Genomic DNA, 26176 nt, shown 5'->3' with positions numbered 1-26176 from the left:
AGTGTTAGCGGAATGCATTTGCCTGAGTCTGCTTCCTTGCAGGCTTTTCCTTGTTGAAGTATAACATTTATTTCCTAAGCTCTAGAGCCCAATGATATAAATGCACAACTGCTGTTTGAATAGTGTATGTGGGATGCCTGATCTTTTAGGCAAGCCTGGAAAAAATTCGGATCTAGCCCCAAGTCCTTCAAATACATTATGTGTCTGTGTAGTTCACTCCTGTGATGAGGTAGGGAGAAATTACCTTGTATATTGAAGGTTAATGACATAAAATTGTTGTGTGAAAGGAGCCCCTTTTCTGGCCAGAGGAATATCTTGATCTCTGTTTGGTTCTCTCGCATTCTTGTTATATTAAATGACCTTCAGTTTGGCTGAGCTGTTTGTTCTTCAGGCATTTGGGCTGACTAAGTCCTGACAGGGCTGAATTTCTATATGCCTAAAGGTGATATGCTCCGATTTAATAACTCCTGAGCAGCTCAATATCAGCAGCTACCTCAAGTTTGGGATCTTGATGCCAAAGTAATAATTCAAAATAGAATCTAGGACTCTCACCCAACTGAAAGCTTCTGAGAATTTCACTTCTGGATTTTTTTTGGGAGGTAACAAATGATAGAGCTTTCTTCATTGTGGGAATGTTTTCCTTCTGCTTTTTGATGTCTTGTTTTAATTCTTTCAATAGCACTCCTACCAAAGGCATAGAGAACAAAGCATTTGACCGTAACACAGAGTCACTCTTTGAAGAGCTGTCATCTGCTGGTTCTGGCCTAATTGGAGATGTGGATGAAGGTGCAGACTTACTGGGTAAGAAAGGTTATTTAAAGATGCAGCTTACAGGAACTTTCCTTGTTAGTGGAGTGCTTAATTATACTTGCTGGATTTACTGTTAGGATTCATTTGCATTAAAATCATTTGAGTATCATCTTAAGATGGTCATTGGAATGCAAAATAGCAGGAGAAAGTGTTTGTTCTTTCTTTCAATATAATGATATCAGCCTTAATCTTTGGGGGTACTTCTTTATGGTATTCTCTGTTTCAATTTTCCCTCTGTTCTCTGACACAAGGGTTTTTATCTTGAGCGAGAATTTCTGTCATGAACTGGTTTTAAGTAGTTTAATGCAGATTGTGCCCAGTCTTTAATGGCCTGGCTTTATCACCTCTATGGAATTTAACTTGTAAGAGGGGATTGCAGCAGAATGCAGTCGTGGTAATTTGAGAATCAAGCCATTAACTGGAAGGGGAGGGGAAACCCACACTTCTCCCCCTGCTACTTGTGTGCTGACTGAACAAAATATAAGTTTTGGGAATATGAATTGATCAGGAGCAAAAAGGTCATTAAAAGCATCTTTCTGGAAACAACATGACAAGATATTTCTGGCCATATTGATGTTCAGGCCTTATTTTGAGATGATGAAAGCTGGTACTGTGGAATGCGTGAAATGCAAATGCAACTCTTGTGTGTTTTAGAAATGGGTTTTAAGCAGAAAACCAGCCTTCTGCTTCTGTTGTCTGACCCAGCAGAAATACAGATTGTCAGTAGTATTACTTACAACTGTTGTGTGTGCAATCTGGATTTCTGGTTGTTCAGTGTTCCATCGAAAACTTACTTTACACCAGGCAGGTGATGTTTCTCCAAAGTATTACTCACCAGGAGTAATGGGCCTATCTCCAGTCTGAGATGGCTTTTCTTTGTCACTCTGCTGGCTTGAGCAGTGAGGACCATCACATCCTTGTTGAAACATACTAAATCTAAACCTCTTGCACTCTGTTGTCACATGGGCAACTAATGACACATTCTGCATGCAGAAATGCAGATACTGGGGAAATACTAACTTCCATCCATTAGCTATGTGATTAATTGTATAAAGAAATAGAATTACTGTCAGGACTTCTTGATACTAAATGCTTTGTTTTCCATGGGCAAAAAATAATCACCTTTTTAGTGTAACCTATCAAAATGTTGTTACTGATTACTTTGCCATTAAACTACTTCAGTGTGTGCAAAATGAGCACATTGTTATAACTGCATTTGTAACGTAGAATGTGTTGGTCTAAAAGTTTTACTATACAATCATCATTTCACTCTGAGCACAACCATAGTCCAAATTACTCTCTATTACTTAAGAGCCCCATCTACAACCAGGTTAACCAGTGTGTTGCAAGCATTTAGATCTGTTCTAAGAGAGCATTAAACTTCAGTTTGGAGTTCTGTCCAAGCAGTTAATTGGGATTCTCTAATCTGTTTTCTCTTGGGCTGCATACCCAGGGGAATATTCTGGTGTGTATGCTTCTTTCTTAACACAAGTTCTCTGAAACCTGTTGCTTCTGCAGTTAGGCTGTTCTTGGCTGCTGCGCTCATCAAATACATTCTCTGCATTTTTTTCCCTGCTTGGTAACATATTTTTTTTGCCTTTGCACTCTGGCTTTCTAATTTTTTTGTTTTTGCATTATAAAGGGAGTTGAAACCTGTTGGGAAGCAATCCCAGGTGCTTTTATCTGTGAATACTGGAAGCACTTAAAAAGCAATAACCACTTGAATAAAACCTCTTGGTGAGTGTAGTGTGGAGGATTTATCCTGATATTGGTAAAATAGCAATAGCTGATCCAAGTTCCTTCACTGTTAAATATAATTTAAATCCAAAACCCAGAGAGAGAAATTCCAAAAGAGGGAACTTTGGCTTGCATGTCTACTTTTAGATACTGTTTTTTGTTGTCCAAATATCCAACTCATCTGTTAGCAAACTTACTTGCAAGATTGTGCTCGTAGAGTAATTCAGAAAGCTTCCTTCATTAACTTTTCTATTAGTTAATATTGAATCAGCATAATTCCTGTTAGCAGTGTAGTGATTATTTTTGCTGTGCAAGGTGTAAAATAATTATTTTTTTTGCCTGAAAGTTTGTATCTTTTTTTTTGTGTATATTTTTTTTTTAAATCCTGCAAATTTTCTGATTTTAGGCATGCAAACAGGAGGGTGAGAAACTGGTTTTCCATAGTAGCATTTTGATTTGAAATTCTTACTGAGTGGCTTCGCGTTTCTTCCAAGTACTGGGCTTCTAAATTACTTTGCAGAAAATGAGCTAGACTTTTCTTAGGTTACTGGTTTTTATAAGAGATCTAACCAGTAGAAATGATTGTGACAAACTTTAACATCTGTCTCTTGCATAAGTCCTGCTTCTAATCACATCCCATTGCCCTTTGATTTCTTTGGTAGCACCTTTGTTTTAATTCGCTCTTACTTCCTAAGTCTAAATCTTCTATTGCTCTTCGCTCATACTACACCTTACATGAACTGTTTCTTGTTCTTGTTTTTGCTCTACATGGAATGCATGGGCTTTAAAGACCATAATTTCTTTGGTAAGGTATCATTTGCTCTGGGGAAATCTGCAGGGCTTTCACAATCTGAGCTTTATAATTCAGCATGTCTTGTGTCTATAACTGGTATACTTTTGTGTTTAACATGGTATAAAAGACAGTTGAGCATTTTAAACCTAGCTTTGTGTAGTGATACTTCTCAGTAATGCTGTGGTTGTTTTGATTTACTAGTACTGTAATCTTCAAAATGGTTAGAGTAGGTGGAGGTAGCACTAGCCACCAGCCTGTGGCTAGCCAGGGTTGCCTTTAAGCTTTAATTGAAGTCAGACTGGGAAGAAGGTGGAGGGAAAAGCTAATTGTAGAAGGTAGGTCAGTCCTGAAACTTCAGATAGCTCACAACTTTACTGACATACTTGTCATACCTAAAATTCAGCTGGTTTTAGACAATGGCAAAACAAAGGTTTTATGAAAGCATCCATTTTATCTGCTAATTTCATGTGTTTGTTTCCTTTAAAAAGGAATGGGTCGTGAGGTTGAAAACCTTATTTTGGAGAACACTCAGCTGTTGGAGACAAAGTAAGTGAGAATATAGTATGTAAAAAATCCTGGCCTTCTCTGTTGTGTTTTGTTTTACCTTTAATATCTTCGTACACAGAAAATGGAAGTTATACAAATGTACTTTCAGTTCCAAAAGTAGTGGGGCTACAAGTAGTTTGAGTCTGTGGGTCTATCTGGCTAAATATATAGCTTAATTCTTCTAGAATTCTGGTATTTTTCTGGAAATTAAGGATCTAAGAAGCAATAGCTGCTTTTTGTTACTGCTACAAGAAATGCAGTGCTATGTCCTAGTGTGATCCACTCCCTGTACAGTTACAGCTATAACTGCAGAAGCTAATCCATTGGAGCACTGTTGAGGAACTTCTAAGCAAACTGTTCTGATTTATCGGTCCCTTTTTCCTAATACAGAGTTGTGAATGTGTTTGGGCATTTGAGATTTGAGGGGAGAGAGTTTGACCTGGTTTAGAAAGCTGTACTTTTTACAGCAGCTCTATGTAAGAAATCTGTAGGTCTTCAAGAGTAAAATCAAGCTGAAGCTTCACTGTGAGTCCACAGTCATCATTGTAATGGTGTGTTTTAAATGTTTGTGTAGAAATGCACTGAATGTAGTGAAGAATGATTTGATAGCAAAGGTGGATGAGTTGACCTGCGAGAAGGATGTACTACAAGGTGAATTGGAAGCTGTAAAACAAGCTAAACAAAAGCTTGAAGAGAAGAATAAGGAACTGGAAGAAGAGCTGAGGAAGTAAGTTTAATGCCATGGTTGTGAAAAAGACAGAGAAAAAAACCCCACTGTGGTATCTAATGCAGCTATCTTTCATTTTGTATTTAGAGCTCGTGCAGAAGCAGAGGAGGCAAGACAGAAAGCTAAAGAGGATGATGATGTAGGTGTATGTGTGTATGTGGGGTTTTGTATTTATAATTCACAATGGGACATTATAAGCTCACATGCATTGAGTGAGTGCTGCTAAACTGCTGATTAATAAGTAGTGAACTTCATCCATGTATAGGAAAGACAGAAGATCTGAAGAGCACAAGTAAACTTAAACACACCATGTCTAGTTTTCTTTCCTTCCTCTCTGCCCATTATTATGTTCTTTATGTTGAGCTGGTTTTATTCAGATTATACTCCATACAAAGGATGGGAGGAGAGGAAGGTAAAAGCAAGTCAGTTTTACAAAGCCCCAAATGATTTGGAATCTGGAATTGTGCCCTAAACTGACTCTTATTGGAACGCAGAGGCTGACTCTGCAAGGCCCTACTGTGCTCCTTTGTTTGTCCTATGTTTGGTTTTTTTGTGTGTTCAGAGTGATGTCCCCACTGCTCAGCGGAAGCGTTTTACTCGTGTTGAAATGGCCCGTGTTCTGATGGAAAGAAATCAGTATAAGGAGAGGTTGATGGAGCTTCAGGAAGCTGTCCGATGGACTGAGATGATAAGGTAAAAGGTTCTTCCTAGAGCTCCTTGGATTGTACAGACTTTTCATTTATTTTTTTTTAGCTGCAGAGTGATCTGGTCAATGGGTTTTGAGGCCTTTATTGCCCTTCTGCTTGTGTCCCCACATGCCCATGAACAGCTTTGGTTTTAAGTTAAGACCTCATAGCAGCCTTCCAGTACCTGAAGGGGCCTACAAGGATGCTGGAGAGGGACTCTTCATCAGGGACTGTAGTAATAGGACACAAGAGGGAATGGGTTTAAACTTAAACAGGGGAAGTTCAGGTTAGATATAAGGAAGAAGCTCTTTACTGTGAGGATGGTGAGGCACTGGAACAGGCTGCCCAAAGAAGTGGTGAATGCTCCATCCCTGGCAGTGTTGAAGGCCAGGTTGGACAGAACCTTGGGTGACATGATCTAGTGTGAGGCATCCCTCCCTATGGCAGGGGATTGGAACTGGATAATCTCAAGGTCCTTTCCAGCCCTAACTATTATATGGATCTAAGTTATTTGCATATAATTTAACATTTTCTAAATAGGTTCTTGGTGAGACCTCAGTGAAGATGCGTTACTTTGTATGATGTTCAGTAAGCATCCCTTGAAGAAATGTGTGTATTCTGTAACATTTATAAAACTTGGTAATTGTAAGTAAGATTAATTTGATAGGCAGGAAAAATTGATGTGTGTGTGTGTGTGCGCGTACGACTTAAAGCAGTGAGCCAAGTTTTCAAAACAGAAATAACATACAGTCTTCAGACTGAGTGCAATCCATTTGTAAGGACTTAACTTAAACAGCTTTAAAACTGTGCACGGTTTATTAAATATAAACAATAAAGATGGTCATTTGGTCTAATTTGCATCCTGAATATTGAGTTGTCTGGAAGGAATGATTTTCAAAGCAAAAGTGTTCTGCCTTGGAGCTCAGCCCAGCTCGTTCTTGACACATCACATCCCACATGTCCAGAGGTAACACTGTCATTTGGTGCCGCCTGCTGTCAGGCAGAACAATGGCATTTGATTTTTCTATTGTCCTCAATCCCTGTGAGCCATTTGAGTCTGAGAGGAAAAATACATGTTCCCAAGCAGACATGGCTTGCTTTTCTATAGCTCCTTATCTGCTGTAGAAATCCTCTCCTATCTCTGTTACTGCGTCTATGGCTTCAGGAGCAATGACTTTGTAATTTTTTTTTTTTCACTGATGTGTTGAAGAATAAGGGGTTTTAAAATAAAAAGCAGTGGTTAAAATATTAAAGAAATAGGAGGCAGAAGAATTTAGGATGGTTTGCTGTTTTCTTCTAGATGTATTCATTGCAAAATGTTACACAAATTTGTCTCTTCTCTCTGAAAAGCACTCACCAGTTGTGTTTGTTGCAAGTAAATGTGAATGATGTTTCCTGTGTTACTCCAGTTCACAGTGAGAACTGTGAGAATTGCAGTATTGTGCTCTGATCAGAAAAGAAGTGGCAATGGGAAGAAACAGGCTTTGATACTTTTGATATCCTGGGTTTTTTAAATAAGAGTTACATACTGTTCCTTTCCTTTTTTTTTAATTAATGCTTACTGAGTAAAGTTGGAATTCATTTCTTGTAGAGCATCGAGAGAAAATCCAGCCATGCAAGAAAAGAAGAGATCAAGCATTTGGCAGTTGTAAGTATTGAAATGCAGCTCACTGGCAAAACCAAATAAAAGACCCTCACCAATTAGCTGGCACATTTTTGTATGTTAGCTAATTATCTTTTGGCAGATGAAGATGTCTTAACTCTTCTCCTCTTGTTACCTAGCATGCCAGCTCGGTAAGGCTGTCCTTGAAGACAAAATGTATCGTAAGCTGCATCACATAGTGAATGGCTGTGCACTTTGTGAAGTTAAATGCCAAAGTGCTGTATTTTTTTTATTCTAGTCTGATATGCGCCAGGACTCTTGTTCTGATTGTTTTATTATTATTCTTTTTAATGGTGAAAAATAGAAACCTGAATAGCTCGTGTGGACTGCATTTATTTCAGCTTCCTTTTCCTCTATGAAGTCCAGCTTAATGGTTGTTTAAACTCTCCTTTCTAACTTCAAGCTCTTTAAATATGAAAGTGTTATTCACAACAAAATAATTGTCAAATAATCCTTTTGATTTAGTGGTTTGCTGGTAACTGTTCTGTCTTTTAGCCTGGGAAATGGGGTTTGTAAAGTGCTCTGTGCATGAACTAATATGCTTCATAAAACTGTCTTCTAGATGTGATGCTCACATCCTAATTTTGTTGGTTCCCTGTAGATGCTCATTGAAGATGAAGATCCCATTAAATTGATAGACAAATGGGATAAGAATTTCTTGAGAGTTTTTCTTACTGACATGAGTTTCTATGCTTTGAGAGTGTTGCTGAGTGTGGTGGCTGATCCTATGTCGGGCTCCAGTTTCTTAGTCTAACTGGCTTGAGCAGGCTAGCATATGCAGTGTTTTGTCTGCATAGTTAAATTTAGTGCAACTTAAACATCTTGATTCCCATCTTTCTGTTTTCTTCTAGCTTTAGCAGGCTCTTCAGTTCATCTAGCAATACAGCTAAGAAACCAGAACCTCCTGTCAATGTAAAATACAATGCTCCAACCTCACATATTACTCCATCAGTCAAGAAAAGAAGCAGCACCTTATCTCAATTACCCAGTGACAAATCTAAAGCCTTTGAATTCCTCAGTGAAGAGTAAGACATTTTGCTTTTATAATACTAGATATGCTTTATCAAGTATTTACTCTTTTATTCCTCTGAGATAAATAGTATGCTGATAAGTGAAGTATAATGTTCTCCTGAAATGAGTGTTGTTGGTACATAAGATATTAACGTGGTGCAGACTGAAAAGTGTTACTGGATGAGTATTTTGGGAACCTGGCAGTGTATTCTATTTGATAAGTATCAATGCCTTTCATAAAAGTGCATTTAGGCACAGGAGGCAGCACTTGGTACGCTTTTATATACAAGTGGTGTAGCTGAGCAATAACTTTACAGGTACTTTCACTTTAAGTTCAATGGAAAAATAGAACAACATGAGTCAGGCTAGCAAGTATCTGTAATTATTTTTCCCTTCTGTCCTTCTTTTTGGCAATGTATACTTCTGGCTTACAACTTTTAAAGCTTCTAGTGGAGGTACATGACCCAAGTTTTTTGTCTTTAAGGATGCTGATAACAGACTTTCTGGTTTTGCCTGTCTTTCACAGGTCTCTTAGAAATAGCCCACAGGAAACCTGGTGTTCTGTAGGTGATGTGTGAAAAACTAGCAATCTCTTTGGTAACCCAGTGCTTCCACAGAGGTCTTGTATTGAGTTTGACTGCAACTCCCATTAAACAAAGGATTTTAAAGAGCGTAAATAATAGGTTCTTTAATAATGATTCTTCCCTAGAACTGAAGCCAGTTTAGCCTCGCGCAGAGAGCAGAAGAGAGAGCAGTATCGCCAAGTGAAAGCCCATGTTCAGAAAGAGGATGGTAGAGTGCAAGCATTTGGCTGGAGTCTACCTCAGAAGTACAAACAGGTAGTAGGCTCATGTTTTAAAATGTAGTGGTAACAACTTCATGTTTTGTGAAATTTGAACAGAGAATTATTTAAAAGCTTGTGCTTTGTGGTTGAAAGAGTCTTTCTAATAAAAACCACAATGCAAAGCTCTTAATTGTGTTTAACAAAGTCTGATCAATTGATTCCAAAGACTGTAAACCTGTTTTAAATAGGAAAACCTTTCTGTTTCTTCTTTTTTTTGTCCTAGGTGGCAAATGGTGGCCAGGGTGACAATAAGATGAAGAACTTGCCTGTACCTGTTTACCTGAGACCTTTAGATGAGAAGGATACCTCTATGAAGGTAGGGTGTACTTACAGTGATGATAAAGAGACTCAGCCTATAGCTTGAATAGTCTTATTTTGGCCTCAGTTGTTTTCTTTTTTAAATAAAGGTGTTTCTTTCTAAAGCCATAGGGGAAGCTAAGCTTCAGTAGAAATGTACATGTCTTTAAGGTTAATGAATTCCTTAAAATGGACTACATATATACAGTGATTAATAATTTTTAATAAGCATATTTAACAGTGGTGTCTCATTTTTCGAAGTTTCACATGTAAGTGAAGAATTTATTTTTCTTTCAAGCTGTGGTGTGCTGTAGGGGTAAACCTGTCAGGAGGGAAGACACGAGACGGTGGGTCTGTGGTTGGTGCTAGTGTGTTCTACAATGATGTGGCTGGTACGGACGCAGATGGCAACAAGCAGCAAACAGGATCTCAAAGTAGTTTAGACAGACTAGATCAAGAGCTCAAGGTAAGGTCACCTGAAAGGCATGTTGAATAGTTTATATAGTTAAACATCTTTACAAAATATTAATCTACAGTTATATGATAATCAGGCTTATTATAATTAGGCTTATTTTTCTTGGGTAGTCACCACCCCAAGTTGTTTGGGTTATTGAATCCAACTACAAGAATACTGGGATTATCTCCTGTGTACCAGCTTGTTGTCAAATCTGAGGAGCAAAGCAATTTTGCATCAAAATCATGCACTTCTCATACCAGTCCTGCCAGCTTTAAAAGGCATTTGTGACAGAATTGTTCATGCTCTGACTGCCATTTAAAACAAGGGCTTTTACCCCTACAGTCCATTAAACATGTGTTAGTCTTCGTGTTTTCATGAAGAAGCAATGAATGGAATTCATATTAAGGGCATAAAAACAAATGCTTAACTTGGAAGTGCTTTGGGACATCACATTAATCTGTGGTGAGACTGAATATGGTAGCTGGCATGTAATTATGTTCTTATATAGCTTTATACTTGTCTAATTGTATAATTGTGCAGTATAATTATTTTCTATAGTTTTCTACACAAGCATAAAATATGAGGGGGTCTTATATTCCAGATACATAGAGAACAAGTACCTGTATGTGTTTTTACAATGGCATTAAAGATATTTAATGTATCATGTTTATATATAATTCAGTAGTTGATAATGTGAGAACATACAAAAACAAAGGTAATAGTTCTATCCCTGTCCCCCTTCCTGTTGTTTTTCACTTCTGTTTTGCCTTTATTCTCCTTCAGGACCAGCAGAAGGAGCTGAAACATCAGGAAGAATTATCCAGTCTAGTTTGGATCTGTACTAGCACACATTCTGCTACAAAAGTTATCATTATTGATGCTAATCAACCAGGAAATATTCTGGACAGTTTCATTGTTTGCAATTCTCACGTGCTTTGTATTGCCAGTGTACCAGGTAAAGACCTGTGATGGTTTAGCTCTTACTTTAACTACGTCTTATTTGGGTATTCTCATGCAATGAAAGACCAAAGATGGGGTAATTGGTGTGGTAAAATGTCACTGTAACAGCAAGAAAAAGTGTTCAGCTGTAGAGGAAACTATTGGATTTCTCCTGTTCCACTCTTTGGTTGCCTCCTGACCTGAATTAACTCAAAGGTAGAGAGATGTCAGCAACCAGGACTGTTTTGTCTGCTATGTTATAAATTGTGCAATAGTGCCAGTGCTGTATGGAACTGTGCATTTTGTACTTGTTGACACATCATAAAGGAAAAATGTTGGCTTTTTAAAACTCTTCAGCCTCTTGGAGATAAGGAGCAGATCTTGGAACATCCTATAGAGGGAATCCTTGTTATGTTGAGAGTGTATGTGGAGAGTGTACTGAGGAAAGTGTAATAGGAGGATATTATAATTCTGGAGAAGAATTAATTGTGCTTTTGAATTTCTTGGGTTTTGGTTTATGCTTATTGAAGATAATGCTTTTACTTTGTGAGCTTTGGCAGCATCTTTAATGTCTGCTGATCGTGTTAAAATAAGCTTGTAGATAGATATCTGTGTGTTACATCTCAGTTGCTGGAGAGTTCATTCAGTTTGAAGCTTAGTTTGTGACTAGATAGAAAATTGAGTCAGCTTTATCCCTTCCAGAAATGTGAGTTTAATCTCTTTCAGGAGCAAGGGAAACTGACTATCCTGCAGGAGAAGAAGGGTCTCAAGAAGCAGATCCCAGTCAAGTGGACAAGTCCTCTCTGTGTGGAAGCATGACTAGCAACAGCTCTGCAGAAACCGATAGCTTGCTGGGAGGAATAACAGTGGTTGGCTGTACTGCAGAGGGTGTTACAGGAGCACCTGTAGCTCATGATGCAAATGGTGCCTCGCCAATGACAGATAAACAGTCAGGTATGAAAACCTTATGTGTGCCAGGCATGGCCAAACACCACGAGGTGTAAGTGAAAAATTAATGGTGTAAGTATTCAATGTAACAGCTTCCTGTAAGCAGTGATAACATGAAACAAATACCAAATATAGGAAATGGTTTGGAAGTCTGACGTATTTGCACTGTATAATTGTAGCTGTACACTTTGTGGAGGTGACTTTAAATGGGTGTACAAAATTCCTTCTAAAATACTTTTCAGAGAACTCTTAAATTGTGCTTGGTCTTAAAAGAGCTTTTAAGTTATTCAGTATTTGAAGTGCAGATCTTGCTGACAAGTATTAGGGAGAATGTGAATGCCTTCAATCTTGTAAAGCCTTAATAGAGATTTAAGTGAAGCTACTTGCTTTACTGGTATTTTTAATGTTTTCTGTCGTATGCCCTTCAGAGCTATACGGTGATACAATTGTTAATGGGTATGTGGTTGTTGGATTTGTTCACTGCTGTTCTAGTTAATCACTTAAAAGGCAATCTGTACTATGAGTCACTGGTTGGTACTAAAAATGCATTTGACACTTGTTGACACAGTGTAACCTACTAAAGTTTGGGTGTTTGTAATCTGATTTTTTTTCAGATGAGCTATTAAATCTGGATTTTGACCATCTGGTTATTACAGCTATTCACTTAGTGCAGGCTTACTTAAATAAGTAAGAACAATTGCACAGCTGTTAAGCTTTTCAACTTTTTTGTTCCATAGATACTGCAACCGAAAGTAATTCGGTAGATGAGAACATTCCAACAGCAGAGGAGGCAACAGAAGCAACAGAAGTCAATGCAGGGACAGAAGACACAGCTGATATTGCACAAACTGGAGTCTACACAGAGCATGTCTTTACAGATCCTCTGGGAGTACAGAATACAACAGAGGCATCTCCAGTGTACCAGCCAAGGTACACAGTCTCAATCCTCATACCTCTTAAAATGTATTTAGAAAGAAAAATACTATGTTTGTTGGAGCATAACATGAGGATGAAATAACTGCTGGTTTTTTAGCTTAAGTATGTTGAGGTTTATATAAGTAGACTTGGTATAAGACACTCTGCACTTTGCTTGCATGGAAGGTTCCCCTGTGCAGTTGTTTGTCTGTGAACTCGTATCGCTTGAGTACAGATACCTCCACAAAGGAGTAGTGAGTGTCTACCACTTTGTCACCATGTCCTCTCACAGGCTTCATGTGAATGACACAAGAGATGCCTGTTTAAATTCCTTGTTTAATACCTAAATAACTTCCGATCAACTGGTTCTTCAAATGTATGTTACTTTTCTCAGAATAGTCAATCTGTGAGTAGTTACAGGAGTGGAGTAGTTTGAAAGCAATCAGTACTTCAAATCTTCAGCTGTCTTCACTCTTCAGACACAAAAATATCGTACAGCTTATTTATCTTAACGTGTACCTCTGATGCTGTGACTCTTCTGCCATTCTCCAGGGATAACAATTATTGACAAGTGTGAATGGAACCTGAATTTCCTTGTATAAGTAAACATCCACTGGAAGAAATTCATTGTTACTGAGATTTGCATTTGTATCCTTGTGCTTTCCTGCTCAGTTACTGGTTTTGTAAAATGCCTTATGTCCTTCAAAAGTCAGTGTAGAAAGTAACAGCAAAGAATTGAACGTCAAGGTTATAATCTGAGTAATCTGTGCACTTTAGTCAATGTATTTTAACTGTGCTTTTTTTTTTTAGTACTGAGTCAGAGCTATATAAAGACGTTGCAGTTTTGCCAAATGAGCAAGATCTTGTGAGAGAAGAAGCACAGAAAATGAGTAGCCTTTTACCGACAATGTGGCTTGGAGCACAGAACGGATGGTAAGAAAATGCTCATCTTGTTAAATTCATTTCGAAAAACTATTTTAAACTTGCTTCTTGTGCCTGCAGGCCCGATAACTGTCTCGAGTCAAGATTAAGTGCAAGAAGATCTCAAGAAAGCCAAAACTTTGTGCACTTTGCTACATTTAGGAATTACAAAATTCAGGGCGTTGTAGGTGATGAGCAAGCTCTTTTTGGTGGATAACACTTGAATCTGCAGAAAAGTTTTGCTTGGTTTTTTGTAGTCAAAGAAATTAAGGTCTCATGATCCCATAGCGTTCAGTATGTTGTTACACTGGAAAAATATACTGCCCTTTTTACTGCAGATGTATCTGCAAAGGAGTTACGTTTTAGGCCTCTAAAAAGCCATCCTGCTGCTTAGAAGTTTGTTCTTTCAGTCTATACGTATTTTTCAGTGGAAGATGAAAACTTATTTTGCCTTTGGTGGAATTCAGTTGTAGGGTTTTTGCTTGTCTTTTTTTCTGTCTGGTAGACCCTTCCTAGTGCTTTTAATCCCTCCTGATTTGTCTTTGCAGCCTGTATGTTCATTCGTCAGTGGCGCACTGGAGGAAATGTGTTCATGCCATTAAACTTAAAGATTCTATTCTCAGTATTGTGTAAGTCCTGAAAGATGTAAATCATAATCAACCTTTGTTAAAATACTTGCAAATTAGTTTTATATTTCCTCCTTAGATATTGGGAATGTCAGTTGCCATAAATGCATGCATGTTCTTCAAGGGGCAGTAGAAAACATTTGGGGAGTAAGGAAAACAAGAGGAATCTTCTGTCTGTTGGAAGTACTATAAGTCAAATGATTTGTAGCTGTATATTTGGTATGCTTAATGGTTGTATGCTCAAAACAGATGTAGGTTGTTATCCTTGGTGTTTTCTTCAGGCATTGTAGCTAGATGTGTTTTAAGCTTTCTGCACTGGATTTTGATGCCTTGTTACTGTCCCTTCTCTTGAGTATGTTGTAGAAATCAAAACACTAGGGCTAACATCACTATAAAAAGCATGCTGAAATATAAAATGTTTATACCTGTGAACTTGCAGTTTGAGAAATGCAGTCTAATAGTGTATATTCTTGTGCCTCCTTTTTTTCCCAGACATGTAAAAGGAATAGTATTAGTTGCACTAGCTGATGGAACACTAGCAATATTTCACCGAGGAGTTGGTAAGCATCCTATTGGATCTTGAAACTAGTGAGGTTGGAACAGCATTTAGGGAAGAAATGTGCCATTTAGAAACAGAGTTTTGAGAATGTATTCCCCGATGGCATTTTTACAGGTTGGAATCTTGAGAAATCTTCCTAGTATTCCATTTGCAGTTTTGGGTACCATCTCGCACTGTTGTGGTGCATTCCTAGAATTTTTTCGTACTCTTGAGAAGCAGGAGAATGGGATCTATCTGAGCTAAACAGTGGAAAGCCTGTTGATAAAGTCTTTGATCATCATCTCTTCTGCTGCTTTTGTCACACTCAATAGTCATGTCTTCTGTTTTGTTATTAGTGTTAATAATTGTCTGTGGCCAAGTCCTTCAGTGAGAATTTTGTAAACTCAAAGTCTCGGTGGTTTATAATCGTCAAGGATATTGAGTGAATGTCAGTGATGATCTGTGGCTTAGCTCAGTCTACAGAAGAATTTTACTTGGTGTTGAATGACCAAATTTAGTATGCTTTTAGGAGATTTTGGGTGCCTTTCTTAAGATCTTGCAGCATGTTCTAAAAAAATCTTGATGCACTGGCCAACATTTGTGTTCAGTCAAGCAGCAAGTGCCTAGTGCTGTGTGGGTAGTTGCTTGTTGTAATGTATGCTGCTGCCTGTCCAAGTAAAGCGTTTAGCACTGGGTAATTTGCCAGTTTTAAAAGTGTTTTGGTGTGTTTTGAACATGAGTCAGTGTACAACCTTATTATACTAAAAACGAAGTAGCATTTGGGATGTTGGTCTAACTAGGTTTTTTTAATGAGGAGCCTAGCCATAAATTTGCATTGATTTATCCAGAGTATTACAGTGCTTTTAAAAAATGAGACTGTTAAGGTATTTGCCTGTACTTTGAGGTTATTTTTCAACTCATAGGAACCTATGTTTTGTTCTGTTTTTAACTTTTCCTTCTGTTTTTAAAGATGGTCAGTGGGACTTGACGAACTATCACCTCTTAGACCTGGGCCGGCCACATCATTCAATAAGATGCATGACAGTGGTACATGACAAAGTCTGGTGTGGGTACAGGAACAAAATCTATGTTGTTCAACCAAAGGCCATGAAAATAGAGGCAAGTTAAAATGGTGTTTAAAATAATTCAGTGTTAGATTTTAATGCCATCACGTGCTACAGCTCAGACTCCAGAGAACAGTTGTTTGGTCATCAGTACAGAAACAAGCATCCAAACAAATTTGTCTTGGGGAAAGACTGTTACATTTTTCTTAAGATATTTTCAATGTTTTGAAAAACTTTAAGCCATGATGAGACCATTCTCATTTATTGACCAGTCTGGGGGGTTGGGGGTAGTTCTCCCCTTCTAATGCAGAGCTTGTAAGGCTAGCTCCCAGCCTGTTCTCTACATGCATGCCTCATTATGTTCTCCACCCACCCCTAACCTTCTCTATAATCTGTCTTCGCATACTTCAGAGGTTTGTAAGTGTTAATCTTGAATGTACTCTCCCTTCAGTTATGGAATAGGTTGTTTATATGAGGTGTGTCAGCTGGTGTTTGTGCAGTGTTGTGTGTGTACCTGGCATCTCAAATACAGAAAGGATGTAAGGTTTCTGAACCATTAGCAGAATTAACACTTCAGCTTTTACTAATTGGCCTGATGCATGGGCCAGACCATTTGAGAGTGACTGCTCAGCTCTTCGAAAATATCAAGCGCCTAACTGATAATCTGTTTCTGTGAAGACTATATATATGTGTATGAGAAAACCAAAATGAAGGAATGCATACAACAGTGAAGTTGGTTCGTGAATTTTGCATCGTGGGTTTGTATGCAAGAGCAAGGCTTAACAGAACTGGGAAGAAAACCACTTTTTGGGACATATGTATCGTGTGCTGTGGCAGGAGGACCTCATACCAAAAAGGTGCCAGGTTAAATGGAGGCAGAAGCCAGAGTAGGCTGGGATGAGATACATAAATGAAGACCTGGTAGGAAACTATGGCTTTGAGATCACGCTTCAGGGAAGGGTATTAGCATTTATCAGCATTGTATGGCAGTTGTAACTTAAGCTTAACGCTATCTGCTAGTGATTTTTGCAAATCAGGGGGTCGTAGTTGACTTAAGAAAATGGTCAGTATTGATTCTGAGAGTAACAGAGAAGTCTCTTTCTTGTTTCATCTTCCAATTTAAAATCTGATCTTTTGCAGAAGTCATTTGATGCACACCCAAGAAGAGAAAGCCAAGTGAGACAGCTGGCATGGGTGGGTGATGGGGTATGGGTGTCTATTCGTCTGGACTCCACCCTGCGTCTCTATCATGCACACACGTATCAGCATCTACAAGATGTGGACATTGAACCTTATGTAAGCAAAATGCTAGGTAAGTTGATAAGAAAAACTGCTGTATTCTTAAACCTCTTGCTGTCTGGAGCTTTCTTTTCCTGTCATGGATCAGGCGGTTCTCATGGCAAACTAAGGGGAAGGGTGGATTGAAGTCAAATCCTGTTTGTGAGAATTTGAATCTGGAAGTAGAAGCTTAAGTCAGTCTTTAAAGCATGATGAGGATGATAGATCTTCTGATACAGCCAGCTGGTCCTATCTGTTATCTAAGGTGTCCTTAAAAGCTCAGAACTAATGAGGAAAATGGTGAATGGGTTGAGCAGACGTCAACAGAGATGCTAAAATCTTTCTCTTTTTTTACTGTACTGATGCTTTATTTTAAATCTAAGAACGGGAAGAATTCATTACTTGCTTGGGAAAACTGCCTCTTTTTCAAGAAAACACAAATGCAAAATGGCAAACTTTTATTGCTCTTGAAGCTAATAATATTTGAGATTTTTTTTCCATTAATGTTCATGTAAGAGCAGTTTGACCACCTACATAACTCAACAAATACAGGTCATGAGATACCTTTCACAAGTAACTGCTGAGCCATTGTGCTTAGCTGCTCAGCTGCCTTCTGCTTCCCTCGTAGTGCTAACGGATGAGAAATCAATTTTAATGGATGGGAAACCATTATCTTACATCTGTAAACTCACCTTTTGTTTTGTTTGAAAAGCTACCCTGGTACTATAAGCCCCAAAAGACTTTCCTCTGCAGCATTATGGAGCATTATGACTTTGTGCTTTCTCACAGTTAGTATTAGTCTCCCTCTGTATAGGTTCACAACTTAATTGTTGTAGCCTTTTAGACTATCTTTACAACTTAAATATTCCTCTACCTTGTTTCTGTTTGAAGTGGGAGGGAATTACTTGTCTGCGTGGTTTGGGAGTTGGAGTTAAGATTCTCTGTTATGGAACTAAAATTATTCTTGGTCATGATTTTTGATGAAAAGCATCTTTTGTTTTTAGGTACTGGTAAACTGGGATTCTCATTTGTGAGAATCACAGCTCTTATGGTGTCTTGTAATCGGTTATGGGTAGGAACAGGAAATGGTGTCATCATCTCCATTCCATTAACAGAAAGTAAGTAAAATACAAATGAATAGCACTGTGCAATATGTTGTAGACACAAAGAGAATATGTAACGCCATTCAGATGCTTGCTAATGGATAGAAAGCTTTACTGCCAGGTGTGAATCTTTCAGGTTTGTAACAGATTGGGCCTGTGTGATGTTCAGCACCTAATCTGTGCACGTGGTTACAGTTACTCTGAGAAAAAAGCACATCTCCAAAATCTCCTGCACTTCAATTTGAGCAGAGTTGCTGTAGCTTGAATGAGTCACTTTGAAGCTTTGGAGCTGTTACAAACATTAGGAGCATTTATAAAAGTTTATTGTTTGTAAGAGATGGCTTTAATTTTCTAATTAATGTTACTCTTTGATTTCTATGTGGTCACCAAAGTGGATTTTTGTTTGCTTTGAGCAAGTTGGTATTGTTGCTAATGTCATTTGCTTTAGTTCATGAGAGTTCATCACAAAGCTGGTAGAAAGGACTGGAACAGCAGTAGTACTAACTGCATTAAAGGACATATTCAAAGTTGCGGAAGTTCTAAACACATTCTAAAACAGGGCATGAACTTCTAGGTGAAATTCCAATAATGCACATCCAGGTATCTGCTTAATATCAGACCCCAAACTCTTGTCGTAGGCTGAAACTACTTGGGGGTGGGAGACGAAGCATTCAAACATGGACAGTTGAGCCTCAGGAGAAGGAAAGAGTCTAGTTCAAGGGCAAAACAAACCTTAAATAGGTAAAGTTTGGGAAGAATCTGTGTGTAATTTGATTGCATTTAAAACAAACAAAAACCCCAGTGCTTGTGCCTGAGAGTAAGGTTAAAACACATGGACAGAAGTTTCAGAAAATAAAATGCAGACCTTTGATAGTCCTGGTTGTACTGTTGCTATATAGAAAGTACAGTCTGACAGGTAATTTTAGTGTAACTTAATAGGAAAAACTCTTCATGTTGTATCTGCTTTGTTGAACAGCACATACACGCGTTGTTTCTCATAGTGTTCCATTACATTGTCCATCCGTTCAGTAAATGTCTTTTTTTGCATTGCATGAATGTATTAAGGGCAGACTTTCTTTCATGAATATGAATTACTTTAAATCATGCTTTCAAAAATTACAGCTCTTAATTTGTGTCAAGCTTAATTCAGTGTTTCAAGAGGAGTTTGGTTTTAGCATGGTAGTGAATATGAAATCAACCCCATTAAAGCCGTTCAGTTTAATTTCAGTTTTGTTGGTTGTTCATGAATCAGAACAACTCTTTGTGGATAGCTTGAGAGTGGGTTTGAGAACTTTTGTTGCAAATAGTCATGGTTGTCAAAAGCGGTCACGTCCTCACATCAGCAGTCATATATTTCAGTTCCCTGGGTCTCAGTAGTAGGGCATCTTTGAGATCTGCAGGTGATATTTCAAAAGGCACTTGAAAACATGAGTTGTTATTTACTACTTTGGTAGCCTCCTGCCAAGGAAAGAGCGAAAGGGGAAACGCTGATAATCAGTAATGAACTTTGTGGTGATAAAGCACATAAAAGTGGCAGTGCTTTTGTTCGTTTTGTACTGAAGCTTCTATGACAAGATGCTGTTCTTTGACTTTTTATTGAATCATCTGTAATTAGGTATTTACTGGTTTTAGGAGCTAAAATTTTAAGCTCTACCTTATCAAAAACCAAAACATGAATGGTGGGTTCTCATTAATCCTTCTCCTCTACTGTCATACCTATCCATTTCCCCTTTCCTCCTTTCTCACTTTAGCTGTAATCCTCCACCAGGGACGTTTACTGGGGCTGAGGGGTAAGTGCAGATCCTGAACAAAAATCTATTTTCAGGCTTCTAATAGCCACTTCAAGGCTGTTTCCCACTCCTTATAGATTTACCCTTTGTATGTTCCTAAATGTTTTTCCACTTGCAGTTACTGCATTGCAGCAGTTTTATGTTTGCTAAATGGCCACCAATCTGCTCAGCAGTTTAGCATATCATCCTGTGTTGCAGCTGAACTTTCATCCAGACTTTGTTTTTCTTCCAGCCAATGTAATACCATACCTTTATAACTTTGTCATTAATCCACATCATTTACTGTCTTGTTACAAATCACTGTTTCTTTCACTACTCTGATAGTCTTTGGAATGGAGATGGCTTGTATGTCTAGCATGAGTACTTCTGTTTTCATGGATTTTAAAACTTTCTGGTTAAAAACTAGATGTAGAATGATAATAGGGTAGCTCCTTTGTGCCCACAGGTGGCTATATTTAGAGACTTTATACTGGCAAGGGGATACCCTATGATTAGTTGGAATGAAACTGTCTTTAATTATATGCTTAAGTACATTGAATTTGCTCTTACAGAAACACATTAGTAGTACTTATTTTTCCATGAAAGATACAGTCCCTTCACAAATTATTTCCTTCCAAAAGTAGGGTATTGAATTCTGGTGTTTATGCTAGACTAATAAGTATCCTGCTCCATTTTCTGATGTACTTAAAATAACGAAGCATGCAATCTTTTTTCTTTCCAGCTCTGTCTTGAATTGGCATTGCTGCCCTCCTGTTTCATTTTTACCTAAGTTGGCTTTAGCTTTTAGACGGTACCGTAAGGTTTCTTAACAAATAACCAGTTCTGTAATTTGCATTTTCAACTCAAAACCACTTCTTTTACAGCTAATAAGGCAGCAGCAGGCTCCGGAAACCGTCCGGGGAGTGTAATACGTGTATATGGCGATGAAAACAGTGACAAAGTGACTCCAGGAACATTCATACCATATTGTTCAATGGCACATGCGCAGCTTTGCTTCCACGGGCACCGTGATGCTGTTAAATTCTTTGTGGCAGTACCTGGTGAGGTTTTATTACCAATCTTCCAATGCAGTTTCTTTTTTTGCCATCATTTGCTTAGTTAAATGTAGTGTTTAGGCAAAGATAGCAAGTGTATGAAATCATGCAGTCAGAAACTGTTTATCTTTTATTTACAAGACTTGTCTGACTCCTAAGTGCAGTATTGTTTAATGGGAGAAAAAGGGTTTGGTCACAAAGAAAGAAGTTTTTTGCTTCCATCTGGGCAAAAGGCACTGTGATAAAGGAGCACTTGCCTATTAAGAAGGCAGTCAACTGCTAATTAATGTCCAATTTAAGAGGCTGATACCATGCAGGAAGGATGAGCTACTGAGGGAGTAGCTCCTAGAGGAAAGACTGTCAGTTGACAAAGCAGAGAGTTGCCTAGAAGCTGCAGTGCTGTTTGAATGCCCTCTTGGCACTTCTGTGCACCTTGTGTGCTGCACGTCAATGACAGAAGTTTGCCTGATGGGCTGACGTGCATTGAATCATTTCAGTTGTGTGTCTGAAAGGCTTTAAGTCTGTTTTAATGTCATTCTCTAGATCTACATGCATGTGCTGTGAGAAATATCAGGAGGCATTTTGTTCTTTGATTTCCATTGAACTGACCTGAACAGATTCTTCATCTCTTTAGAGAGATGAAATCAGAGCAAAGCTCTGTCCCTTGCTGAATTGATACTAGACTCCAAAGTTAAGTGTATCGTTAGGTATTATGTCATCTAGTGACCAAATAGAAGTGGTGGTATTCTGCAGGATGTAACATAAAAGTATATTCTCTTTTTAATTCAGGTCAGGTTGTTTGCCCACAAAGTAGTAGTGGTGGAACAGAGCTAGCAGCTGATAAAGCGGGCCAAGAGTCCTTCAACCAGAGTCCCTTAAAATCAATGTTGGTGATAAGTGGTGGAGAAGGATACATTGACTTCAGAATGGGTAAGAAAACTGAACTTAAAATTAGTTATAACCTCTTCATACTGCAAGGTCATTAACCAGATAATAGCTTGCATTGTGATTGCAGAGTGCATTTGTGTAGCCGGTTAGTATATGGTCTTTACTAAGCAAGCATAAAGGTAGAAGTATCTTTATTCTCACACACACACCCCTTCAGCTTCTCCTCCTCCCAGTAAACCATGACCTCTGAGATGACTGCGGAAAAAGGCTTATTTGAAACTCTGGTTTGGAGTCATGCACCACTTTACAGTTTATGCTTTCATTCTTCTCTCTCAAACTGCTGGAATACATGTCCCTTAGTTACTGAAATATGCAGACTGATGATAAAGTCAAGTGTTTTGTGAAGGACACTCAAGCTAAAATTTACTATTTTTTTTGAGTGAAAAGGGAAAAAGTTCACATATCTTCTCATGCCCTTCTGATTCTGATCACTGCTTTTCTTGACTAGCACTTTGGCATGCTCTAGCCCATAGCAGATTTCTTGTTTAAATGTTTGATTTTGTATTTTGTTTTTATTGAAGCTTTGGGGGAAATAAGAGTGCTTGTGGTTCTGTGCTTAGAATCTGCAGCTGGAGACCTCGACAAAAAGGGTGTAAAAAGGAGTCACAACTCCTGGTTTTGACCTTTTGCCTAAATCTGTCTAGAGTGCTTTTCAAAAACAACCAAATGGCAATAAAACCCCCACAAAAACCACAACAAAGAACAACTCATGAAGGCCAGCCCAGATTCTGTCACCCCCACTACTCAGTGATAAACAAGTTCCTGCTGGTAACCTCACTGGAGTTAAAGGGGAGGCAGGGCTTGAGCAGTTCTGTGCCACACTCCAGTGAGTACTGATACCTTTGCACTTGTTCCAAGCAAGCTGGTATGGCCACATACCAGCTGAGCATTTTGCTGTCCTTGTGGCGTAATACAAAGCTGTGAATGTGTCAGTGCTAGAGCTGCATTAGCTCAGCCATTATCACATTATTGCAGCAATGGCTCAAGCAAGTTAAGGCTATTCTGTGTTTAGATTCCTCAGTCCTCTGAAGTAGCCTAACCAGAAAACCAGCCAAGCTGTGACTTGAAACCTTCCTGAAGTTGTTGGGTGGTTCCCATTTCATCTGATTAAACTGATATTCTGCTGTACCACAAGACTGCCTCTGTATTATTATTGTCTAGGTGTAGTTCTGTTCAGTGGCTAGTCTGTCACCTTGGTCCAAGTCAGCTCGTATCACCAAGCATTTAGATGCAGTTACAGAACTGGTTTTGTCTTTTGAAGAGCAGTAAGGGAGAATAGGCTTAGGGCTGTCTTGTGCTGAGCTGTGACAAGCTGTGAACAAGAGGAAGGAAGGGGAAAGGTTCATCACAGACATGAACGTTGCATTGTCTCACTTCCACTTAGTTACTGCTCTGATTTCCAAAGCACTTGATACGGTTTATATGTTTATGCTAGCTAAACTCATAGCATAACCATCTCCATTTCTCCTGGGAGGTGCTGCAAGTTTGCAAATGAGGTGGTTGTTTCTGTGCCTTAAAAGAGTTCTAAGTAACGAAATGTGTAGAATATGGATACTGGCAAAACTGCAGTTAATTTGGGGAGCTAGAACTGAAGAATATGACCATCGGAATACTTGGCTCTGAAATAATTATGCAACAGACTTGCCATCTGTAATGTATATAGTCGCAATCTTGAATCTGATTTTATATAAGCATATGGCAACTGCTGTCTTTTAGTGTATTTCTTGTAAATCTAGATGTTACTTGTCTCGTCTCAGTTGATGTTAATACTGTTCTTTGTTGTCAGCCTGAATCAAAGCTGTTGTTTTTCAGGTGATGAAGGTGGTGAATCTGAACTCCTTGGAGAAGCTCTGCAACTTGAACCTTCTGTAGCCAAAGCTGAGAGGAGTCACTTGATAGTGTGGCAAGTAATGTGTGGCAGTGAGTGAGGAGACTGTAGGATGCAGCTGGAGACCTTAAAAAAAGTATAAGAAAAAAAGCAAAAAAAAAAAAAGCTTCTGCATGTTTTTTATTTTGTGAAACCTGTTTCACTACATGATGTTGAAGCGTTTCTTTGCTGTTTAACTTTATATTGGAAATCCGTCATACCTTTAACTATACAGGAATTAGCTTGTGCTGTTTTACTGCACCCGTGTTACATGGAAGAGTATAATGAAATCAGATCTTTCTCAGAACTGGTGTGCACACCATAGTAAGCAACTGAGACATTAGTTTTACTGTACCACAGCAATCTAATGTAGCTCACTTCTTCGGTAGTCTCACTTGAGTTCAGCTTTATTACAACTGAGCTTCATTTCACTGTATAATGCATTGAGTAAAACAGCAAAGTTGTTCCCAGAGTATTAATAAAATGGACAAATTCAAGATGGATTATTAAGACTCATCCAAATACTCAGTGAGGGCTAAAGCAAACTGTAAATTTCCGCTTTTGTTTCCAAACTTGGCAATTCTTGCTTTTACATAGTATAAATGGTTTAATTTGTTACATCCATCAGAATTTCTGAGGGCAAGAAGAGATTGTATAGGAATCAAGATGACAATATTTAAATAAAATCACGTGTTTTCACTATTGAACTTCTAAAGTTTGAGAACTGCTGCCCTCGATGAGCGATTTCTGAGCATAGTGTTTTTCCATCTCCCTGACATGGAACTATTCGGTTTCCAAAGGGTATTCTTAGGATTATTTAAATCTGGAAGTAACTGTAAAATTATTGAACAGGGGATACGTTTTGTTCTTTTCTTGTCTCAATTCCTTCTGTCCTAAGCACTAGAATGATCTTCTCTGCCTAGCTGGTCAAACTCATGAGGCACACTACATGTGTGAAGGTTAGAGACCTCGATTAGAGCATGAGAAAAGACTGAGGGTGTACAGGAAAAATGCATTCTGCCCAAGTGAGATTGCAAAGGAACTTTAGTGCCAGAAAATTAGGTAGAAAATGTATTTTTTTGGTAGTTGCATACCCCGATTAATTAAAAAAAAAAAAAAAAAAAAAAGCAACAATATTAGCAGGTAACACTAAGATTAAGTAAATTGATGGAAGTCTGGAGACTCTAATATTAGGCTGACATTCTGTCTACTCACCATCTATTTTTTTGAACCATAAGTGTGAGTTGAAGACTGTCTTCCTTTTACATTGAATTTCCTACATTCAGCATCAACCCTAAGTTAAACACTTCATGATTTCTGTACTTCAGAATGCTTTTAATCCCAGATTTGTGCTTTCATTTAGTCTGGAAAGTCAAAGTTTTGAGGGGTTTTAAGAAACATCTGGCATTTACCCCCCAAAAAGGCTGGGACTGTTCAGATTAGCAGAGAAAGGGAGTGACTTGATGATGGGAGAGAACTGAACAGTTTCAGAGGAGTAAATATAGAAACACTTTTATAAAACTGCCTAAAGATTTTTATGCAATAGGAGCAGTTCTGGTCTATCAGGCAAACATGTGTTTATATATTTTCTTAATTTTTTAAATGAACACATTTAGCTGAGGTCTATTGTGTAAATATATATTTAGGCAGCTTTTTCAAATGCATATCATAGCTGATAAACCAGAAAGCCTCCATTCAGGTCTATTGGTTAGATTTATATGTATAAATACTTTTTAAGCAACATATTTTGTACACAGCTGTTCTCTCGTAAATATGTATTTAGGACATGAACTATGTAGTAAAAAAAATCCTTATTAAAGATATTAGATATCTTGGTAGTATTTTTCTCTTCAGAATGCCAAAAGTGATGAGAGCATGTTGTTCGTAATTTGCTTTCCAAATTCATCTTTAACGTCACTCTTCAAGTACTTTGGCTTAAATATGAAGTCTGGGAGCTTTTCAAAATCATACGAATACAGAAAGTAACCTGAATAAACACTCTTGGACCTGTTTAAAACTTACCTAGAATATGTATGCTGAACCTGAAGCCCATCTCAGTTAACTTATGAAAGTGGATGTCTAAGCAAAATGCTGTCTGAACTTTTACTGTTGTGCAGAATCTTCACTGTGAGTGGTGCAGTTCCATTACTTCTCCTGCCATTTCCTGTAATGGTTTTGTTTCCTCTTTGGAAGGCACGGTCTCCAAAGCTTTTGCTCACTGGTTGATTGTCACATTCTCATGTTCTCAGAAAAACAAAGCGCACAATTCCTTGGTTCTTGTGTAGCATTTTATGTGTCATTGGTGATGAGCTGTTTTCTCGGAGCGGCTTTCCTGCTATCAAACAGAGCAGTTCAATCTGGCAAGTGTGTACCTGGTCTTTTGCCAAATGTATCTGGTCCACCGTGCCGTTTCAGTCACCTCAGTGGGCCGACTCCTGCAAATCTTTCAGAGAATGATTGTTTCTGTCCAAAAGTGGAAGGGTTTTAAAGAAAACAGTAGGATAACGATGTACCACTGTGGGTGTAGATAAAAGGCACGTGCACTTCTCTGTATTTCTCATTTAAATCTTTATCCCCTGTCCTAAGGTACAGTAGATTAAATGGGTCCCTATTGTCGTCACAGTGCACTGGGAT

General features: G+C 38.3%; 1 protein-coding gene across 5 annotated transcripts in view; it reads left to right on the top strand.

The window, feature by feature from the left end:
* Window positions 1–24669, top strand: part of SPAG9 (sperm associated antigen 9) — a 61317-nt gene extending 36648 nt beyond the window's left edge. For 2 of the 5 annotated variants that reach the window (XM_080629608.1, XM_080629612.1), the window contains 23 exons: window positions 680–801; window positions 3829–3886; window positions 4461–4613; window positions 4701–4752; window positions 5176–5306; window positions 6891–6947; window positions 7814–7987; window positions 8683–8812; window positions 9041–9133; window positions 9413–9580; window positions 10355–10526; window positions 11237–11464; window positions 12196–12388; window positions 13184–13306; window positions 13843–13923; window positions 14413–14480; window positions 15429–15577; window positions 16663–16834; window positions 17805–17918; window positions 19655–19693; window positions 20557–20733; window positions 21517–21657; window positions 23488–24669. In XM_080629608.1, the coding sequence (XP_080485734.1) occupies window positions 680–801; window positions 3829–3886; window positions 4461–4613; window positions 4701–4752; window positions 5176–5306; window positions 6891–6947; window positions 7814–7987; window positions 8683–8812; window positions 9041–9133; window positions 9413–9580; window positions 10355–10526; window positions 11237–11464; window positions 12196–12388; window positions 13184–13306; window positions 13843–13923; window positions 14413–14480; window positions 15429–15577; window positions 16663–16834; window positions 17805–17918; window positions 19655–19693; window positions 20557–20733; window positions 21517–21657; window positions 23488–23603 (2911 nt within the window). In that variant the 3' untranslated portion in view covers window positions 23604–24669. The remainder of the gene's footprint in view (window positions 1–679; window positions 802–3828; window positions 3887–4460; window positions 4614–4700; window positions 4753–5175; window positions 5307–6890; window positions 6948–7813; window positions 7988–8682; window positions 8813–9040; window positions 9134–9412; window positions 9581–10354; window positions 10527–11236; window positions 11465–12195; window positions 12389–13183; window positions 13307–13842; window positions 13924–14412; window positions 14481–15428; window positions 15578–16662; window positions 16835–17804; window positions 17919–19654; window positions 19694–20556; window positions 20734–21516; window positions 21658–23487) is intronic. The other 3 variants (XM_080629609.1, XM_080629610.1, XM_080629611.1) reach the window with 3 other exon arrangements.
* The last annotated feature ends 1507 nt before the right edge of the window (window positions 24670–26176 follow it).

This window comes from Psittacula echo (assembly GCF_963264785.1).
Source record: "Psittacula echo genome assembly, chromosome: 14".
Lineage (NCBI taxonomy): Eukaryota > Metazoa > Chordata > Aves > Psittaciformes > Psittacidae > Psittacula > Psittacula echo.
This window is presented reverse-complemented; position numbering and strand designations above follow the sequence as displayed.